Source organism: Hyla sarda, chromosome 5, assembly GCF_029499605.1.
Source record: "Hyla sarda isolate aHylSar1 chromosome 5, aHylSar1.hap1, whole genome shotgun sequence".
NCBI lineage: Eukaryota > Metazoa > Chordata > Amphibia > Anura > Hylidae > Hyla > Hyla sarda.
Window position 1 is genome coordinate 280833787 of NC_079193.1, and position 22430 is coordinate 280856216.

The 22430-nt window shown below is 42.6% G+C and overlaps 1 protein-coding gene and 1 long non-coding RNA gene across 19 annotated transcripts in view; one reads left to right on the forward strand and one right to left on the reverse strand.

Annotated features, from left to right (window-relative positions):
* Positions 1–22430, forward strand: part of DTNA (dystrobrevin alpha) — a 444962-nt gene that overhangs the window by 213399 nt on the left and 209133 nt on the right. The window contains exon 1 of one of the 17 annotated variants that reach the window (XM_056521819.1): positions 12385–12599. The exons of 14 other annotated variants lie outside the window; for them this stretch is intronic. In XM_056521819.1, coding sequence (XP_056377794.1) covers positions 12583–12599 — 17 coding nt within the window. In that variant the 5' untranslated portion in view covers positions 12385–12582. Of the gene's footprint in view, positions 1–12384; positions 12600–12638; positions 12730–15845; positions 15924–22430 lie in introns of those variants that run through there. 2 more of the 17 variants (XM_056521824.1, XM_056521825.1) reach the window with 2 other exon arrangements.
* LOC130274046 (uncharacterized) overlaps positions 1–22430 on the reverse strand; it is a 50287-nt gene that overhangs the window by 21498 nt on the left and 6359 nt on the right. For both annotated transcript variants that reach the window (XR_008844218.1, XR_008844219.1), the window contains exon 2: positions 16345–16408. This is a non-coding gene — a long non-coding RNA (uncharacterized LOC130274046). The remainder of the gene's footprint in view (positions 1–16344; positions 16409–22430) is intronic.

Sequence of the window (22430 nt, forward strand, 5' to 3'; positions counted from 1 at the left end):
TCAGTAATGGTTTGGGGTGGCATTTCTTTAGGGGGCCGCACAGCTCTCTATGTGCTTGACAGAGCTAGCCTGACTGCCATTAGGTACCGAGATGAGATCCTCAGACCCCTTGTGAGACCATATGCTGGTGCGGTTGGCCCTGGGTTCCTCCTAATGCAAGACAATGCTAGACCTCTTGTGGCTGGAGTGTGTCAGCAGTTCCTGCAAGAGGAAGGCATTGATGCTATGGTCAGGGCCGCCCATTCCCTAGACCTTAATCTGACTGAGCACATCTTGGACATCATGTCTCCCTCAATCTACCAATGCCACGTTGCACCACAGACTGTCCAGGAGTTGGCAGATGCTTTAGTCCAGGTCTGTGAGGACATCCATTAGGAGACCATCCACCACCTCATCAGGAGCATGCCCAGGCATTGTAGGGAGGTCATATGGGCACGTGGAGGCCACACACACTACTGAGCCTCATTTTGACTTGTTTTAAGGATATTACATCAAAGTTGGATCAGCCTGTAGTGTGGTTTTCCCCTTTTGATTTTGAGTGTGACTCCATATCCAGACCTCCATGGGTTGATAAATTTGATTTCCATTGATAATTTTTGTGATTTTGTTGTCAGCACATTCAACTATGTAAAGACAAAAGTATTTCATATGATTAGTTCAGATCTAGGATGTGTTATCTTAGTGTTCCCTTTATTTTTTTGAGCAGTGTACCTCAGTTGTGATTGTAGATTAAATCACTTGGCAATATTTCTCTAAAACACACACTTTAAAGGGGTTCTCCACTGCCCTGTCTTCCGGAGCTCTGCTCGCAGCGTCCGGAAGTTTATTACTCCGGACGCTGTGTGTGGGCTTCCGTGCTTGAGGCCGCCCCCTCGTGACGTCACGCCCGCCCCCTCAACGAAAGTCTATGGGAGGGGGCGTGACAGCGGTCGCGCCCCCTTCCCATAGACTTTCGTTGAGGGGGCGGGCGTGATGTCACGAGGGGGCAGCCTCAAACATGGAAGCCCGCACACAGCGTCCGGAGTAATTAAACTTCCGGACGCTGTGAGCGGAGCTCCAGAAGACAGGGCAGTGGAGAACCCCTTTAAATAAGAAAACACATCAAAACTGCACATGATGTGAACTTCACCTCTTTTATGAGTCTCAGCCGTGAAGGTTTCTGAATGCTGGAGTCTAGCTAGGTGATTAGGTTGATCTCATTGGGGAATTGCTGTGATGAGACTCCACTCCTTCTCTTTGCAAAGCCAAAGGATTCATGGGAAATATAGGTAGCATTAGGAAATCATTTTAGTGGAGAAATAAATATTTGTATGGCTGGAAAACCCATTCTTGCCACATAAGCTTAAACAGGTAAGTACAAGGCATGCACACGAACCTCTACATTATTCTATAACTAGCTGAGTACCCAGCATTGCCCGGTTTTTCCTTCCTAATCCTTGTTGTGGTGGAAAATCAACAGAGGAAGCTTTTGACTTCATATCCCGACCTCCTATCCTGACCTGTAATATGTGTTCCAGGTAGTGAAATATCTCCAGTTATATGGGAACATACATTTCCCATTGATTTGCATGGCACTTTAAACAAAAACCCTGACCCTCACAATTGGGGGTATTTAAGGGTTAAATTAACTGTCCTGCATTTTAAGTGGATATATAAATAACAGGTGACCAAGTATTATCGATATATCTCCAGCCGTTTGGAAGTCATGCAGAAACATATATTTCCCATAGACTTGTATTGGACTTTAAACAATAACCCCGAACCTTGCCAATGGGGGTGAGTAAATCACCTATCCTATGTTTGTTGTTGACATGTAAGTAACATGTCTGCGAAGTTTCATGTTAATCGTTACCCCTTTCTTGTGACGGGCGAAAAATTAGGACATGTCACGTTATTTCTCCGGTCACAACTAACGTCTGTTAGTCATGACGGGCTGTAACGGGTAAACAACCCATTGACTTGAATGGGGTTGTTTAACGGGCGTTAATAATTATTTTTCAAATGTACGTTTATTAACGGATGAACTTCATAATAAATAATTATTATTCAAAAATGTTATTAAAAATATATATTGTTTTATTTTTTCTCTTGGTTACCACACCTGCACTCAGAATTGATTTATTTATACATTTTAAGCTCAGAAATGTTTTATTTATACAGTTATCGCTTGTCTGGGCACTAGTAACTATGGAATATTTTGTGAGAGGTTTCCACCAGAATTTTCTTGTATTTAAAAGTTGGCGCAAAGAATGGAAATTTTGGCACAAAAATTGCGGATTTTGGCACCAAACGCAGCAATTTTGGTGCAAAAAAAAACAAACAATATGGCTGCAACAAAAAATATATTTTGGTGCAAAAAAAAAGTGGCGCAAAAATGAATTTTCACTTATTTTCAAAGCAGCAAAAGAGACCTTTGAAAATGTGAGAAGAAAAAAAAGGTGTGAATAATATCGATAGAACAGAAATTACAATAGTTTTTGAGAATCTCCCCCAGAATGTCTGAGTTTAAAAAATATGTAATTTTACTGAACAATCTGTCCCCTTACCTCTATATCAGCGTTTACCAACCAGAATGCCTCCAAGTGTTACAAAACTTGGCATGCTGGAAGTTGCAGTTTTGCAAAAGCTGGAGGCACCCAGGTAGCAGAAATTAGTGTGCGATATGGGTATGCAGCAGAGCTGAATGTGTGATTATGTGTAAGCATGACCATGCAAACACTCAACTCTGCTACATACACACGATCACACACTCAGCACTGCTACATACATACATACATACACACACACACACACACACACACTCAGTTCTGCTACATACACACGCACACACTCAGCTATGCTACTTACACACACCTACATACTCAGCTCTGCTACATACACACTCACAAACTCAACTCTGCTACATACACACTCTCACACTCAGCTCTGCTACATATACACAGTCATACACTCAGCTCTGCTACATAAACACACTCAGCTCTGCTACATTTACACACTCGCACACTCAGCTCTGCTACATATACGAACACACACTCAGCTCTGCTACATATACACACAATCACACACTCAGCTCTGCTACATACACAGTCACACACTCAGCTCTGCTACATACACACATTTCAGGGGTGTGGAAATTTTATAAAAAACTACTTGTCCACGGGACTAAAATGGAGCAAAATCTACTTGTCCCTCATGACGATCCACTTGTCCGGGCCAATTTTCACTTTTACACTCTAATTTGTTCCTCCTCGCCCTATAATAGCCATAACTACCTACTATAATTATATCTTTTCATTTTTCAATAACATATTTTCTGAACCAAAAAATTGGTGAACTGAAATTGAAATAGTAAAAGATAATTTTGCAGATTTGGTGGTTTTCTTTTCTATGCCATTTACCTTGTGGTTGAGCTAACATGTTATTTTGGTACTTTAGGCTGGCCTGATTACAGCAATACCAGATTTGTATAGTTTACGTCATGTTTTAAAAGATTTTATAAAAAATTCTGAACTTTTTTTTAACCCCTTAAGGACTCAGGGTTTTTCCGTTTTTGCACTTTCGTTTTTTTCTCCTTACCTTTTAAAAATCATAACCCTTTCAATTTTCCACCTAAAAATCCATATTATGGCTTATTTTTTGCATCGCCAATTCTACTTTGCAGTGACATTAGTCATTTTACCCAAAAATGCACGGCGAAACGGGAAAAAAAATCATTGTGCGACAAAATCGAAAAAAAAAACGCCATTTTGTAACTTTTGGGGGCTTTCGTTTCTACGCAGTGCATATTTCGGTAATAATTACACCTTATCATTATTCTGTAGGTCCATACGGTTAAAATGATACCCTACTTATATAGGTTTGATTTTGTCGCACTTCTGGAAAAAATCATAACTACATGCAGGAAAATTTATACGTTTAAAAATGTCATCTTCTGACCCCTATAACTTTTTTATTTTTCCACGTACAGGGCGGTATGAGGACTCATTTTTTGCGCCGTGATCTGAAGTTTTTATCGGTATGATTTTTGTTTTGATCGGACTTTTTGATCACTTTTTATTCATTTTTTGGTATTTGGTATAAAAAGTGACCAAAATACGCTTTTTTGGACTTTGGAATTTTTTTGCGCGTACGCCATTGACCGTACGGCTTAATTAATGATATATTTTTATACATTTACGCACGCGGCGATACCACATATGTTTATTTTTTATTTTTTTTACACTGTTTTATTTTTTTTATGGGAAAAGGGGGGTGATTCAAACTTTTATTAGGGAAGGGGTTAAATGACCTTTATTAACACTTTTTTTTTACATTTTTTTTGCAGTGTTATAGGTCCCATAGGGACCTATAACACTGCACACACTGATCTCCTATGCTGATCACTGGCGTGCATTAACACGCCTGTGATCAGCATTATCGGCGCTTGACTGCTCCTGCCTTGATCTCAGGCACGGAGCAGTCATTCGTCGATCGGACACCGGGGAGGCAGGTAAGAGCCCTCCCGGTGTCCGATCAGCTGTTCGGGACGCCGCGATTTCACCGCGGCGGTCCCGAACAGCCCGACTGAGCAGCCGGGTCACTTTCACTTTCACTTTAGAAGCGGCGGTCAGCTTTGACCGCCGCTTCTAAAGGGTTAATACCGCACATCGCCGCGATCGGCGATGTGTGGTATTAGCCGCGGGTCCCGGCCGTTGATTAGCGCCGGGACCGACGCGATATGATGCGGGAGCCGGCGGGAGCTGGCGCAGGACGTAAATATACGTCCTGCGTCGTTAAGGGGTTAATTGCCATTTTTTTTTTACCCCTGTAGCTTTATTTATTTTCCACATATCAGGTTGTATGAGGGTTCATTTTTTGCGCCATAATCTGTTTTTTGTATCGGTACCATTTTGGTATTGATCTGACTTTTTAATCACTTTTTAACTTTTTAAAATATTATAAAAATTGCAATTCTGTGGTTTGGTATTTTTTTTTACATTTACCGTACGGGATACATAATGTTATATTTTAATAGGTCGTACAATTATGCACGAAGCGATACCAAATTTGTTTATTTTTATTATGTTTTTATATAGGAAAAGGGGGTGATTTGAACTTTTAACATGGAAGGGTTAAAGTGTTTTTTTTTTTTTACTTTTATTATTTTCTTTTTTATCCTTTATTAGACTTATAGGAGGAATCATTAGATTCTTCATACAGATGAATAGAGTTCTATGGAACTCAATTGATCTGTGTGCTCTGTGATCCATTGATAAAGCCTGGTCCAGCCAGGATCTATCAATGACAGAGCCGGAACAGCAGGGAGCAGAGGTAAGCCCTCCGGCTACCTGCACAGTGGATCGCCCGCCTGCGATCACGCTGCGGGGGGGGGGGGGTTGCGCGATCCACCCCACTAGCCCACCAGGGAGCATTCACATGTCCCTTTAGACGCCGCTGTCAGCTTTGACAGCTGCCATCTAAAGGGGAAATAGCCAGCCGCGGCGATCGCCGCATGCTGGCTATTAGCGGAGGCCGCCGGCTACTGAGAACAGCCGGGAGCTGCAGAGTATGGAGCGGGCAGGAATCCGGAGCCCGCTCCATACAGACTGCTGAGCCCGCATGCTTTATATTAGCGGTGGTGTGAAACTTGCGCCCCGTGCAGACAAGCGATTGCTCCTCCCCTCAGCTCTCCGAAGCTAGAGCTGGAGGAGCAAAGGCAGAGGACGCAGGTCTGCATGGGGAGAAAGATGCCACGCTGCCTCATTTCCCCCTCGCACGTCTGCATGGCAAAAAGAAGGCAGAGCAGGGGAGAGACAGCTTCTCCTCTGCTCTGCTTCGGATGACGCAAGTTTCCACAGCCGGGGGCTGCTGAGTATGGAGTGGCAGGAGTCGGGAGCTGCTCCATACAGACTGCAGAGCGCCGCAGCGCTTGTCAGGTCCGGCCCTGCTTGCCCGAAGCTGGGCTAAGGGCCGGAAAAATTCACCTGCCCGGCGCCCGGAACTGCATGTCCCGGGCGTCGGGTGATAGGAAATCCACATCCCTGCATTTACACAGCTCTGCTACATACACACACTTACACATTCAGCACTGCTACATACACACACTTACACATTCAGCTCTGCTACATACACAATCACACACTCAACTCTGCTACATACACACACTCACACACTCAACTCTGCTGCATACACAGCTGTACCTCCTTCTCCCTCCCTGTACATACAGTGGTATATTCTTAGCTGTGGTCACCATGGTTACACTACACAGGTGCAATCTCCTGCTCTCATCAAGAACAGCAGGAGTTTGAATTTTACACAGCAGGAAGTATGAACAATGCCAGGAAGTATTTCACCTGCACTATAACCCAGTGTATTATCCCGGTGTATGGGGTTAGACTGCGGGTGAAGGGGTGATCACAAGTGGTCCATAAACATTGCATTGTTTTTAAAAGGTACATGGAAAGGTTTTAAGTATCCTATCCCAGAGATAATCTGACTGGTGGCAGAAGCAGAGTCATCTTCTCAATCCACTGTTTGAAAAAGGGAATCACTGATTTAGAGCATCTTGCTACGTGCAGTCCAAGATGGCTTATATTTGTGTAAAAAAATATGGTCATTTGCAAGATTTCTGTGAATAAATGAAATGTACGCAGTTAATAAATTTGGGCATACTCAATATGTGACTCCAAGGTACACCGAAACCTACACATCTGGAGGAAATGCTCCACCAGAAGGTGTGCAAAAAAACAGCTTGCGCAATATTTTGCGCAGAAATGTAAACACAACACAGGGGTAAAATCTTTGATACATGTCCCTCAATGTGTATGTGTGTGTGTGTGTATGTTCCAGCATCATGTCCAAATGGCTAAAGATATTAAACTGAAACTTTGCACACGTTACTTATATGTCCACTTAAAATATCGGATAGTTCATTTAACCCTTAACTACCCCCATTTGTGAGGGTCGGGGTTTTTGTTTAAAGTCCCATGCAAATCAATGGGAAATGTATGTCTCCCATCCCACGTACGACTGGAGATATTTCAATAATACCTGGTACACATATTACTTATTTCATATAAAAATATGATAGTTAAATTAACCCTTACCTACACCCTTATATAAAAGACGGGTTTTTGTTTCAAGTCCCATGCAAGTATGTGGGACTTCCAGTACCTTGTTCCACAAGCTCCGCTCTGCGTATCCTGGTGAATGTGTCAGTCCGGCTTGCAAGCCACACCCCATCTCACAAAGACACGGCCACCATTTAAGCCCCTCCCCTTTTATTCTCTACCCTTTTTGTGCATCGGTCTGGCTTGCAAATCACGCCCAGTCCCACAAAGCCACATCCCCTTCTATTTTCAGCTTACAGTATCTTCATCACAAATCAGTCCCATCTGAGGATATGAGGTAAGGATATGGGGTTGGGATATGACATCAATATATGAGGATGGGATATAAAGTCAAAAGCTTCCTCCTTTGTTGATTATCCTCCCCAACAAGAATTAGGAAGGAAAAACCGTGCAACACTGGGTACTCAGCTAGTCAAAGAATAAAAATTCAATACTCTGAGTGCTTCTTTAAAGGAGATATATCATGAACAAAAACGTATCCGCTATCCGCAGGATAGGGGATACGTTTTAAATCGTGGGAGGTCTGTCCACTGGGACCCCCTGCGATCTCCTGTATGGGGCCCTGGCTCTCTCCCTGGGAATGGTATGTGTCGACCCTAGGGCGAAGCTCCCTCTATATATATATATATATATATATATATATATATATATATATATCTATGGGAGAACCAATCAGTTATCTTCGGCTCTCCCATAGAGATATATGAAGGGGGCATGTCTCCTACTGCTCAGTGCAGGGTTCAACATTCTCCATTCCTGGAGAGAGCCGGTACCGCATACAGGAGATCAGGGAGGGCCTTGCGGACGGATCCCTGCAGTCTAAAACTTATCAGTTTTTGTTCTTCATAATTCTCCTTTAACCTCTTAAGGACCCATGACATACGCGTACGTCATGAGTCCGCTCCCAATCTATAACGCGGGGCCGCGGCTCCTCTCTGTCCGATCGCCGAATGACTGCTCAGTGCCTGAGATCCAGGCATGAGCAGTCAAGCGGCAGAATCATCAATCAGTGGAAACCACTGATCAAAGTAAAAGATCAGTGTGTGCAGTGTTATAGGTCCCTATGGGAGCTATAACACTGCAAAAAAAAAAGTGAAAAAAAGTGAATAAAGATTATTTAACACCCCCTATTAAAAGTTTGAATCACCCCCCTTTTCCCATTAAAAAAATAAAATAAAAAATGTGTAAATAACAATAAACATATGGTATCACCGCCTGCGGAAATGTCCGAATTATAAAAATATATCGTTAACTAAACCGCACGGTCAATGGCGTATGAGGAAAAAAATTCCAAAGTCCAAAATAGTGCATTTTTGGTCACTTTTTATATCATGAAAAAATGAATCAATAAGTCCTATCAATGCAAAAATGGTACCGCTAAAAACTTCAGATCACGGTGCAAAAAATGAGCCCTCATACCGCTCCATACGCGGAAAAATTAAAAAGTTTATAAGGGATTTATCAAACCTGTGTAGAGGAAGAGTGATGCCATTGCCCATAACAACCAATCAGATCCCTTCTTTTATTTTTCAGTTGCCTATTTAAAAATGAAAAAAAGCATTTTCGCCGCTGAAATTTTTCCGAGCAAAGAAAGAACATGTTCATTCTTTGCATGGAAGTCCGCGAACATTGCATAGCCGTCAATGGTGACAACGCAGTGCCGCGCGGTCCTACCGCCGAAGTATTTAGTCAGCGGCCCCCAGAATGGAACCTCTGCGAGCGGAATTCTGCGAGCGGAGATTCCGTTTACAATCCATAGTGTGAACATACCTTTAGAGTGTGTGTTTTGTTTTTCTTGAGCTGTATTTGGTTTTTTTTCCTCGACAGGAAAGTATTTCATTTACCATCTTTGACATCCCTGACATTTATATTCATGGTGATCATGCTTTTAATAAACGGGAAGAAAATGATGCACCTAACATGCAGAATTAATAGGAAAATATTCACTCATTTTGAGAGGATGGATTCATGACTCTTATATGATTTGATTTGCTTTATATCTTTTCAATTCTATTTAGTAGAAAACAATCTTTATTTAATGGTACATGTTCTAAATCACAGCCTTTAGGCAATGCATTTTGCTCAAGTACAAAAGGCTGGAAGATTTATACAATTCAGGGAACCACATTTTTTTCCTGTCATCCGTCTGTGACTGGTCGTCTGGCTGTTTTTTATTATTATGTAGAGCTGATAATACTCATGGCTTTATTTTTTTTTTATATCAGTTCTAATAACATTTGTACTTAATTTTTTACATTTTATTTTATTGTTTTTGATTACAACATTATTGAAAACTGCACATTTTGGGTTTGTGCAGATTTTGCATAGCTCTAGGGTACATTGCAGATATATTGGTTGGCTACAATTAAACGAAATGAAAGCATTTGTTATCTTTGCACATTCATTGAGACAGACAGAGGATCGAGGGAGTTTATAGGAATGTATTGCTGGGGCGGCAAAGAGATTATATTGTCAGCTGCTGAGCAATTGTAACTGATGCAGAAGAACATGTATTCTATCACAGAAACCAGTAACCTAAGCAGAGTTGGTTCTATCTCAAAGCAGTAAAACAAAGTATTATATAAGTGTTCAAACAAAAAATAGTAGGGCATTTTATTAGGATTATTATTTTAGACTATATCAACTACATCCAAAATGAGATCCCCAAAAAAACGTAACCAAGTGGCCACCATCAAAGACGTCCGACAGCATGGTGCAGCGAAATGCTGGACACCATACAAAACAGAACAATAATAAGTGGTTGTGGTGTGAAGCCAACCTTTTAAAGGGTTGTTTAATCACAGATATTGAAGGCATATCGACAGGACGTGTCATCACTGTCAAACCCTTGACGACTGCAATAACAAAAGTGGCAACGGCAATAGGAAAGCACACTACTTTGTTCATTATCCCTTTCCATTTCATTTGAGCAGATGCTGATGGTCACCTTGGTCCCCAGCCAAATGGACATCCTGGCCATATGACACCATTGTCTGCAATGAGGCAACCCCTTTAAAAGGGTTGTCGACATATGTAGTTGGTGGCTTAAACATGGTTGAACAGCTGTTTCACGGACAGTAGAGGACACTACAAAGGTAGGACATTGGATAAAATAAGGCGGTGGCCTTAAAGCGCAACTGTGACCAGAAATTACCCCCTAAAACTATGCCTAGTATGTAAAAGCTCTTTAGTATAGTGTAATGCAGCCTTTGGCTGCTTAATCGGTGCCTTTGTGGTTCTAAAAAACACTTTTTTTTGTCTGGAATCGGCAACTGATATATAGGCGTGGGCAGGGGTCCGCAATGTCTCCGTGCCACCACACCTCTCTTCTTTATTTCAGCACTTGGCCCACTGTGTAATTGACACACAGGTCCCCAGTGCTTGCTGGGGAGGGATAAGAAGTGAGTGCTTGCTGAGACATACTGCCCCTGTGCTGCAGAAGAGATTGATGGTGCTTGCACTGAGGACCTTATTTCTAATTCATTCTTGGGCCCCTTCACATATATCCATTGTCCGGTGGCGTTTCCCTCCCACGCTGTAGAAAAAGCATCAGAAGGAAACTGATTGTAGAACTGATCCCATTCAAGATGGACGCTGGACAGGGAAAAGAATCTTGCACTGTTCCCCTGTCCGGTATGCACAATTAATGATCACCGGTTCCCAAATAACTAATAGCCACTAATGCACTTTTGGCATCAGTTGTGGCAAGTTTTAGGCTGGGTTCACGGAGTTAGATGCTGGACATAAGTCAACCCAGCTTTACAGGGGTATTCCACGAAAAAACTTGTATATATATCAACTGGCTCTAGAAAGTTAAACAGATTTGTAAATGACTTCTATTAAAAAATCTTAATCCTTTCAATAGTTATCAGCTGCTGAAGTTGAGTTGTTGTTTTCTGTCTGGCAACAGTGCTCTCTGCTGACATCTCTGCTTGTCTCGGGAACTGCACAGCGTAGAAGTGGTTTTCTATCGGGATTTGTTCCAGAGACACGTGTCATCAGAGAGCACTTAGACAGAAAAGAACAACTCAACTTCAGCAGTTCATAAGTACTGAAAGGATTAAGATTTTTTAATAGAAGTAATTTACAAATCTGTTTAACTTTCTGGAGCCAGTTGATATATAAAAATAAGTTTTTTCCTGGATAACCCCTTTAATCTGCTCTTAGACTTATTGTAACCTGTCTTTGATGCTTTTGAGTCCTGCAAAATGAAAGAATACATTACAAAAATTGACTGACTGAATGTAGTCATTAGTTGATATGTTCAGTCCACTAAAGTAAATGCCATGGTATACGTCGTCATACCTTTCTGCTGGCATCCTAAAGTATGAACATGGTGTGAACATAGCCCAAAATGATGAAACTGGAACTGGTAAACTACAAACGTCTTTGTGCGGCCCAATCTTTAGATGTAAATTTTTTGTTTATTTTTTGTTTGTTTTTTAGTCCAGAATATGACATCCTTGCTGCCTTCACAGACATACTGAAAACATCTACTGTAGTCTGTTGGGTAAATACATGTGCCCCCTACTGGTGATATCAAGAAGTAAAGTATTTATTATACAGATGATGGGGTGGTTATTATACAGATCTTTGCAGACTTAGATATTCTTTGAATTCTCTTTGTTGTTGGGCCACAGGCCCCAGGTATGAGGATTTTGGGGCGCGGGGAAACTGTGCCTAGGTTTGGCTCATGCTAAAATAAATTCCCTGTAATAATAGAAGCAGTTCTTCCAGTTACTTAGGGGGGGGAGATATGGACGTGTTCATCAGCCAAAGAAAAAAGAAAACAATTGCTATGAAGATCATCTTGGCACAGCGCGTTTATTCTAATTAACCTTAAGTAGGGAAGTGTAGAGCGCCACTTCTTCATGGAGCAAATAAAAGCCTCCTCCTGATTTATTGGCATTCTCTGGGCCATTGCTTAGTTTCAATGAATCTTTATTGGGTTTTCAGGCAGAAGAGACAGATCATGCCTGGTAACCAGCCTTCCATAGGAATGTGCTGCAGAACCCGGCTCCATGTACACTGTCTGATGAACAGTACGGGCTTGTTTTCCCTTTTCAGGTTTCCCTATGACAATCAGGGAAAGCTCTTCTTTCATCCTGTGAGATAGGTTGGAGACAGCTGAACGATTATTTAGCTAGATATCCTAGAGAAGACAGGGTGAAGTGGGGGAGGGAGGCGAGGGGAATGTACCGGCGAGAGCTAGGATTGGTCAACTCTGCAAAGGCATCTGTCTTCAGAACTACACTGGTATGTGAAACCAAATCACTGGCAAGTTATAGATAGACACAGAATATTCAGCATCCCCAGCCAAAACCCAAGTCAAAATCCGATGTTCGTCTGTCTAGGTGTCAGCGGTCTTGCTGCGCTTTAGTTATTTTTTTCTTTTTTTGATGACTTTTCATCCAGTCTGTGTTTATTCTTGTGCAAACAGCTAAAATACAAACAGACAGCTCCTCTCCAAGTCATGGTGAAAACTATCGGGTAAGTTCTAAAGCTTTCGTGTCCTTTCTAGTGTAGCTAGTACCTTTGGAAAGACATTACTAGGGAACATGACGTAATATTGGACTGGATTAACTGCTTGAACACCGGAGGAGTATTTAGGTGTGCAGAGGTGAGTCTATGTCTTCTAGAAGGTATTAGTAGATGAATCAAATTCTTTTTGGAGAATGTATTCTATGTAGGAAGGAATATATTTGTCATGTGTTCTGTATACACTGATATGTGCCTGTTCATATTAGACTAGATTTTTACTTGTAAGACATGTGACAGATCATTGAGATTTATCAGAAAATGATGTTGTCAGTGACTGCAAACTTGAACTTCCATTGATACCAGGAAATATGTTATGTACCTGAATACCTTTGGTGTGGGCTGAGCTGGATATATAAAGGTCCATGGAAATGTCATGAATAGGTAGCTATGGTACCATTATATTTTTAGCGAAGTGATATCACTACCGTATGAGTCACTTCTTAAGCAGTTTCCTAACTGAGTGGCACCTGTCGCGCCTACCACAAAACTGTTCTGTGTCTTATTTTTTATGTTTCTAAAAGTTATACGGTTTGCGGTCAGTGACATGCTGTACTAATTTATTCCTAGAAGTACTGTATGGGCTAAGATATGGCTGGGTCCATGCAGCATTACTCAAGTCCACCTGATAAGGTTATCTACAGCTGGAAAGCACTGCAGACCACTCTATTGAGTCCCGCTAAGTTGAGTGTGAGTGTTAAGTTGGCTATACACTAGACATTATGAACATTGAAAAATAATAGTTTTGACTATTTTTTGCCACATATCAGTGCCTTTTCTTGACAGAAATGAACTAAAGTCAAGTATCTGGTGAAAAGTTGGCCTATTCCTTAAGCACACTTTTGGCAACACTTTCTTGGTCCTCCATTGGTCTCTGTTTATTTGGATTAAAGTGACGAAGTTTTGACACATGAGCACTGCAGCTCAGCATTCCTGCCACCTATCCTGCAGGTGATCCCACTCATAGCCACTGATATGACACGCCACTGTCATGTGCTGATCAGCAGTGTCATGGAGTGAAGGCCTTTTAAAGAACTACATAGCTGAGGGTTAAACCTTCCTCTGTAGATAATCCTGATAGTTTCATCTTTGAGAAAAGACCATCACAGCTTTCATTCAGAACCAAGGGGCATCCAGTACAGAGAGCTGGGAACGCCCAAAGGATATTTGTGATTACAAGTGTCCACTGGGCGTTCCCTTTCAGGCATTCCTCGCTCTCTGTACTCAGTTCTTAGTATATAAGCAGCCTCCACATAATATGCTGGACACTTATAGTCTTATTAGCTGTTGTGTCTGTTTCTGCAATGCTGGGGCTGGATAGTAATTTGTCTTGCTTGATTCAGTTACAAATATTTTTTTGCAACTTTGATGCCTTTGTTTTTCTACCATGTCAAAAATGTTCTGTGCAGGGATACATACTTTTCCATCACTATCAAGGGGGAAATATTCACCTCAAGCTACTTACTTATTTGTGATCAATTTACATCTTTCATGCATGACATATTTCTTGCTAAAATTTAACATTTTAAAGGATTATTCCCATCTAAGACATGTATGACATATCCACATGATCTTAATACATGAGGCTTAGAACTTTGTGACCAAATAATTGTTAAGAATGGGTGGTCCCCATCCTGCCTGGTAAGGTGGTGAGAAAAACCTATCTGTCTGCAGTCCTGGTTTATTTTGCAGTCCGGTGCTGACGTTGATGCCCTGTTGTAAGAACTGTCATTTCTATTGACAGCACAGATGCTGGGCCAGTCAGGCTTTGCGCTGACATCCAATGCGATCTGGTAACACCAGATTTTAACACATGGCTGCTGGCTACAGTCACCTGTGATTGGTCTCCATTGTCACACACCTATTCTTTGCTGTGCTTTAGACTCCTTGCTCGTGATCCGAACACCACTTCTGCACCTCTGCTTGTAATTTTAGGCTGACATACTCTCCTAGACCTGATTCTGACCATCCCTCTGCTTTCTGATTTGGACCTAGGTCTGACATCCTGGTGCTGACCCTGCTTCGTTGACTTTGAGCATACTGGGGGACATTTATCATTGCTTTTAGAGCATTTTTTTGTCTAAGTTTAGGCGCAGTTCAAGCGCAAGCAGCATATTTAGCGAATTTTATGCGTCTTTTGATATAGACAGTTTTACTCTTTTTGCCTACCCGTAGAGCTTTTTCTTTTTGACCATGTAGTGGTCACATATTTATCATTTGCAACTTTTGTCAAAAGTCGCTATTTTGTGCGCAAAGGTACTTTTTTAGGCGCAAAGCTACACCACTTACCAGTAGGCGTGAGAATAATTTCTACCTTCCACAATTCAACCTTTAACCCCTTGTTGACGACAGCGTCCCACTTCTATGACACGTGCTCAGGAGCTGAGCGCGGGTCATAGCTGGGTGGTCCTGGTGGCTATCTGCCACCAGGACCCATCTCTAATGCCAGGCATCACTGATCACGGTGATGCCCGGCTTTAACTCCTTAGACACCACAATCAAATTTGATTGTAGTGTCTAAAATGCAAGTAAAAATGTCCATGCAGCTCTGTGAAAGTAAGTAAAAACACCTAACCTGCCAAATTCAGGACCCGGGAAAGTGTCTACTTGCCTCCCTCACAAGTGTCTAGAAAAAGTGTATGTGGTAGAACTTTTCCCACCCACAGCAGAGCTGCGCAAATTCATCATCCTGCTGCACCTTCTTGATAAATAAGATGCATGCTTGTCAAACCCACCACCCAAATAAACGTGGGAAAATAGCTCTACCGTAGACATTCTTTGATAAATCTGGGCCACGGTCTTTCCTTTCACTTGCACTTAGAAATGGACCATCACCCAGTTTCTGGCTGCTATCTAGGGGTAGGAATGGGGATTGGGGTAGAGATTAGGACTTCACAGCCTTACACCTGTCCTGAAAGATAAAAAGTCCCTGCATCTATGTGAAGAGGGGACTGTGACCAGTTTTCTCCATTCAAGTACGTTTGCTTAGCTATTTTGCCAATGTCCCCAGTAAATGGTTTTTACTACAGAAAGATAATACAAATATTTTCTGTTAATGGATTTATAGTGATAAATATCCGTGAAATGTGTCCTAATTATGTTCACACATAAGGCTAAGTTCTCACATCTTGTATTTGCCATAGACAAATTCCAGCATTATTTTTCAAAGCATCCGCTATAGAAATCTGAAGCCAACGCTCATATTTCTGCTACCAATGTGGCAGCTGATCTTAACAAAGATTATCCCCATGCAGAACGTTAGCGGAGGATTTGCAGGTAAATATTTGGGCACGGAATATGCAAAACATAACTTTACTTTGTTTTGGACACTATGCTACTTGGTTTGCTTTTGTTAATGCGTGCCTTCTATTAATTATTCGAGCCAAGATGTATGTATGCGTGTGACACGATTAAAAGTTTGGTGCTCTATTTAAGAAAATAGGTGTAGTTCTATGAAGGTTCAATGTTTTCAGTAGGAAATCTAATTCAATTAAATGGGCTTATCTACATCCTAAACTGCACCAAATTCACATCCAAGAGTGTGCCTTGGACAGTTATCACAATGGCTTATTTGGACAGAAAAACATGTCATGTAAAGATAATCTTAAAAGGATTTCCATGACTTTGATTTTATTTTAGTTTTTTTACACATGGCTGTGGTGCATTAGAAATTCAAAAAGAAGTCATACTCGCCTACCCCAAAGCTGCTGTTCAGATGCCTTCCGGTCTATCATCCCCAGTCATTTTTAAGTGGTCGTGAGCTAAATTAAGACAAAAAACTGAATTAAAAACAATTTATTGCAAATAAAGCAAGTGAAAAATAAGACAGCAATAGTAAATCTGCCTTTGTCTCTGATTTCCATGTATTTGGTAGAGAGTGACCTAGATTTTATTTAGTCTTTTTCTCCTGTGTTTGGAGTGAGAGACATTCACTAAAAGTGTGAACCTCTTTTATGCACAGTTTTGTATAAATAGAGATTTTCCCAAAGAGTCAAATGGAACAGGATTTTCCCACCAGTAAGTTATAGCTTATCGCTAGATCCTTAGAAAGAAAGAAAGAGAAAGCTTTCTAGTAATGGTCAATGAGAACCTATTGGTGACTATGGTATGGTATCTGTTACAGGCATCTATTAAACAGTTACCTCAACAACTTTTAGTTAGCGGGAGACTTTACACACCATTCATTGTAAAAATGTATATCGAAGAGAAAAAAAAAGATGCTTAAAGCATACCTGTCAGATCCCCCCCCTGCCCCCTCCAAAAAAACCAAAAAACTGTTATATGTTGCTCAGTACCTCATCTTGATCATGTACATTTAATTTTATGTGTCTACGACCAATATCTCTACTTGCCATCATTGCTTAGTGAGGTTTCTGTCCATGCAGAGGCATAAGGCGTGTCCCTCTCTTGTCCTTACTGTGATGACTCCCCCCCCCCTTCAAGCAGCAGCTCTGGACCTGCCCACCTCTCTGTCAATCACTCATGGTGTCCATGACATGTCGATGACCACTGGACACTGCAGGACTAGTATGTGTCCCAGGAGGCAGGGGGACCCCTAGTGGCCACTTTTTTGACTGGATTTTTCCATATGAATTACTGAAAAATTTCTGATTAAAGCAATTGCAAAACATATTGTTTTTGCATGCTTTATAACATATCAAAATTTATTGCATCTGACAATGCCCATTTAATTATGTCTAAACAAATGCAAAATAGCTTATGCACTACATAACAACCTTGTCAGCTTTGTTGGATGGATATCACAGTCTTCACCCTCCTGAGCTGTATATTAGTCTTGGTCACAGCATAGTAAGGAGCAGAAAGCCATTTTACTTTGACCCACGGACACAGGCCTCCAATGCCACCGTTCATCAACGGAAAGATCAGCAATATTAAAGGGGTATTCCGGGGAACTAAACCCATAGCCCATCCTTTCCATCTCATCGACCTTTTAATTGTCTTAATATCATTCGTTTGCTATATAGAGCAGTTTTCCCCCTTTGGTTGTCACTTACATCAGAGAGAATGACATCATGCAGCCATCCACTCTGTCTTTGTCCAAATCCCTATCTGAAAGCAGCCCCACCCTCCTGACACATACCCATGTGGTTTCTGCCCTGCACTCATTAGTCATGCTCTTTTAGAGCTGAGAACTGGGAGGTAAGTGCATCCTCAGCCAATCAGACACTGATTCTCTCTCTCTGCTGCTCAGAGCAGGAGAGTGGGGGCTGGCAGAGCAGAGCTGCAGTGATTGCTGGGAGCTTTAGGCAAGGGGAGGGAAGGATGGCAACGAATATCAAGCAGTCAGATGACAACAGAGGCCACAGGAGCCATGCAAATCAGGCAGGATGGTTTACAAGGAACATATCCTATATATATGCTCCAAAGCTTACCCTGGAGTACCCCTTTAGGTAGAGCAGTGATTAAAAAGAATATGTCACCAATACTGACTGATGAAAATGATACTTACCATTCTTCAGTAATCCCTGTTGTTTGGTGTATTTTATAATGAAGCTTGGTGTAGGCAGCGTGTTTCGAAGCCCCAGGTGCACGGTATCCTACAGCTGGCATTTCCATAGTAACAACTTCTCCCTTGTGCTAAGCCCCCTCCAGTGCATGGGGCTCCACTCTGCATCTAGACCCCACTTCTCAGCATGCACATAGTCATATGTACAACAGGTGTTATGATGCAGAGTGGAGCACAATTCTGCAGCAGAGGAGGCTCAGCACAGGGAAGAAGACGTTACTATGAAGATGCCGTACAGATGTCACCATGCATCTGCGGCTTTGGAATGCCCCCAATGTACCAAGCTCCTTCCTCAGCATATACCGAATAATTAGATTTGCGGAGGAATGGTATGAAGAACATTAAGTATCGTTTTAATCAATCTCACCCGCTATACAAGCCACTAAACAGATGAGTGCGGATGAGACTGATGACTGATTCCTTTTAAAACATTAAGTGAATTTTAGTGAAACTTAGTACTTCATCAAGTCCATAAAAAAACATAACGCCAAACACACACAAAAGCAATACGTGACAATACAACCAAACAAAGGCAGGTTAACGGCCCTCAGCCTTCAAAAGAAAATATGTCCAAAATTATTAAACTAATTTTAGGGCAAATTTCATAAAACTCCAAATTGCTGAGGGTATGTTACCCCTCAGTTGTTCCAGCCACTTGTCCCTGTTGCCTGAAGCAGTGGAAGTTCTCAGTTAGAAGACTTGCTCCCAGTCTTAGCCTGTCTAGACAATTACAGGGTCTGCACGGACCTAGTTGAATGATAGAATACATTATCATGACTGCAAGCTCAGCCCAGAAAATAGCTGCCTTCTCCATGTATATGTCATTTATTAGTATGATCCCCTAACATTCCATTATTAACTTAGAGGGTACAGAAAACATAAAGGGGCTGTCTGGAACCTGTCACCTTTTTTAATGAAAACAATGACTTGAAAGACTTTCCAAAGTGTTACATAAATCCCATCCTCAACAGTAAATAATATAGTTGTTGTGATTTCATTGTCCACCGGTCTCTTTTTCTTCTTCTTTCTGATGTAATTTGGGATCCTGCTGTATTCTGTTCAGAATAATCACTCACTATACAGGAGTGTAGAGCTGGGCGGTATGACCAAATATGTGTATCACGGTATTTTTGTAACTTATGGAGGTTCCACGGTATATAACGGTATTTCTTTCACCCCCACCCCCAAATCATGTGACCCGCGAGGGCTGTTCGGCTCCACCCCCCAAATCATGTTACCCGCCAGCGCTGTTCTGCTCCCCCCAATTGATTATTATCAGCCCAGCAGGGTACTACTCACATATGTCCCCCGCAAGCAATGCCCTCCTCCTCTTTGTTGGGGGCCGCCGGCGCTGGAACTCTATACTGTACGCTAGTGGTCTCCAACCTGCGGACCTTCAGCTGTTGCAAAACTACAACTCCCAGCATGCCCGGACAGCCAACGGCTTTCCGGGCATGCTGGGAGTTGTAGTTTTGCAACAGCTGGAGGTCCGCAGGTTGGAGACCACTGTTGTACGCTGTATCCCTATGCCCAGGCTGCAAAAGATAAAGAAAATAAACTTTAACTTACCTACGTCGGCCTTACGTGGGGACGGGAACGTCGGACAGCCGTCAGCCTATCACCAGCCGGAGCGATGTCCCGCCCCGGCCAGTGATAGGTTAAACACACTATGTAAGAAACCGTCATGTAAGAAACCGGCCAGAGCTTGACATGACAGTGGCCTATCACTGGCCGGGGCGGAACATCGCTCCGGCCGGTGATAGGCTGACGACTATCCAACGTTCCCGTCCCCAGCGTAAGGCTGACGTAGGTAAGTTAAAGTTTATTTTTTTTATCTTTTGCAGCCCGGGCATAGGGATACAGCGTACAGCAGTGGTCTCAAACCTGCGGACCTCCAGCTGTTGCAAAACTACAACTCCCAGCATGCCACATGCTGGGAGTTGTAGTTTTGCAACAGCTGAAGGTCCGCAGGTTTGAGACCACTGGCGTACAGTATAGAGTTCCAGCGTCGGCGGCCCCCAACAAAGAGGAGGAGGGCAGTGCTTGCGGGGGACATATGTGAGTAGTACCCCGCTGGGCTGATAATTGGGGGGAGCACAACAGCGCTGTCGGGTAACATGATTTGGTGGGGGGGAGCAGAACAGCGCTGTCGGGTAACATGATTTGGTGGGGGGGAGCAGAACAGCACTGTTGGGTAACATGATTTGGTGGGGGGAGCAGAATAGCACTGTTGGGTAACATGATTTGGTGGGGGGGAGCAGAACAGCGCTGTCGGGTAACATGATTTGGTGGGGGGGACTAGAACAGCGCTGTCGGGTAACATGATTTGGTGGGGGGGACTAGAACAGCGCTGGCGGGTAACATGATTTGGTGGGGGGGAAGCAGAACAGCAAGGGCAGGTAACATGATTTGGTGGGGGGGAAGCAGAACAGCGCTGGCTGGTAACATGATTTGGTGGGGGGGACCAGAACAGCGCTGGTGGGTAACATCATTTGGTGGGGGAAGCAGAACAGCGCTGGTGGGTAACATCATTTGGTGGGGGAAGCAGAACAGCGCTGGCGGGTAACAGGATTTTGTGGCGGGTCACATTTGATTAGTTCCCCGATGTGAGGACAGCGCAGCGCTGGGCTGATAATTCATTTTTTCCCGAGGGGGAGGGGCCAAACCGGTATTGCGGTATGGGAAAAATTCATATAGTGCAACCCAAAGATTTCGGTATTCGGTATGAACCGGTATACCGCCCAGCCCTACATGAGTGTATAGAAAGACATGTATAGAATCGCTAGTTGCTCCCAGCATTGCTGTTTGAAGAACTTTCAGTTTCAAAACACTGGAGCTCTGCTTTAAGACAACATTTATCTAGGCGCTTTATATCTTTGCAGACGTCCTTTCCATTGTTTGATAATTCCATCACCAAGGCCAGTATTCTGATATGATGGAATGTATAGGTGTCTCCATTCAGTATACATATTTCCACTCTGTGCAGGCATTTTATATTGCAATAAATAGAAAAACCTTGACTTGCTTAAAAATGTTCTGCAGGCATAAAGATAAAGTGTCATGTTACTAAAGATTCCACATGTGAAAGAAGTGTGTGAAGTATTTTCTCTAAAGTTCAGTGTCTTTTCCTCCAGACTTGTCAGTGTCTGTTAATTTAAAGGCATGGAGTGTGTCAGACTGGATCTCATGGGGCTGCAGCCTTGGTTTCCCAAGCTGCTTCTCAACCTACGAGCCGATGAGATTGCATCAGCATATTCCCTGGGCTCTTCTCCCGCCCCCTCTCATGTCCCCGTCAGTCATTGTGAGTGTCCTCCCTTTCTATTGTCATTCCTATTATGCCTTTGAGTGCAGCAAGACATGCACTGCTTGTACATCTATACAGAGGCAAGCAGAGTCCACAGTAAATGGTAATGTCGCTCTTATGAGCTGTCATTGAGGTGGATGGCCTTGGCATGGCAGTGACTTAAATGTCTACAGAAATCAGTGGAAATCACAGTTTGATTCCTCAACTTACAATGGCCTCAACATACAATAGTTTCAACATACAACGGTCTTTTCTGGACCATTGTAAGTTGAAACCGGACTCAACATACAATGTACAGACAGTCCAGATCTGTGAAACGTGTCAATGGCCGGAAGAACCGACCAATCAGAACGGTCATTCACTGGTAAAACCCCTGTATTACTGAAGCGTATGCACTGACTGATGTCTGGTAGCTCCCCCTACAGTACAGGGAGGTATTACATGTTCTGTACTCTTTACCTGTACCAGGGTTACCTGCTCCTCTGGACACCAGGTGAGGGCGGCTCCATGTTACTTTTTTAGGACACTGTGTACTGTACAGGACCCGGAAGAAGCTCTTGTCCTCTACATAGACCAGTGTTTCAAAAGCAGGGTGCCCCCAGCTGTTGCAAAACTACAACTCCCAGCATGCCCGGACAGCCTTTGGCTGTCCGGGCATGCTGGGAGTTGTAGTTTTGCAACAGCTGGAGGCTCCCTGCTTGGGAAACACTGACATAGACCGTGATTTACAGCTCCCAGCAGCTCTTTCTTACTTTTAAATGTAAGGATTTGTTTTATCTATATTAGTTATCTACTTATTTCTCTTTAATTCTCACTTTTTCCCATTTTTTGACATCTTGGTGCCTTTAGAACCAATTACCAGATTTCTATAGAGTTCTGGTCTCAACATACAATGGTCGTCCCAGAACCAATTAATATTGTAACTTGAGGGACTACTGTATAATCTGTGTTT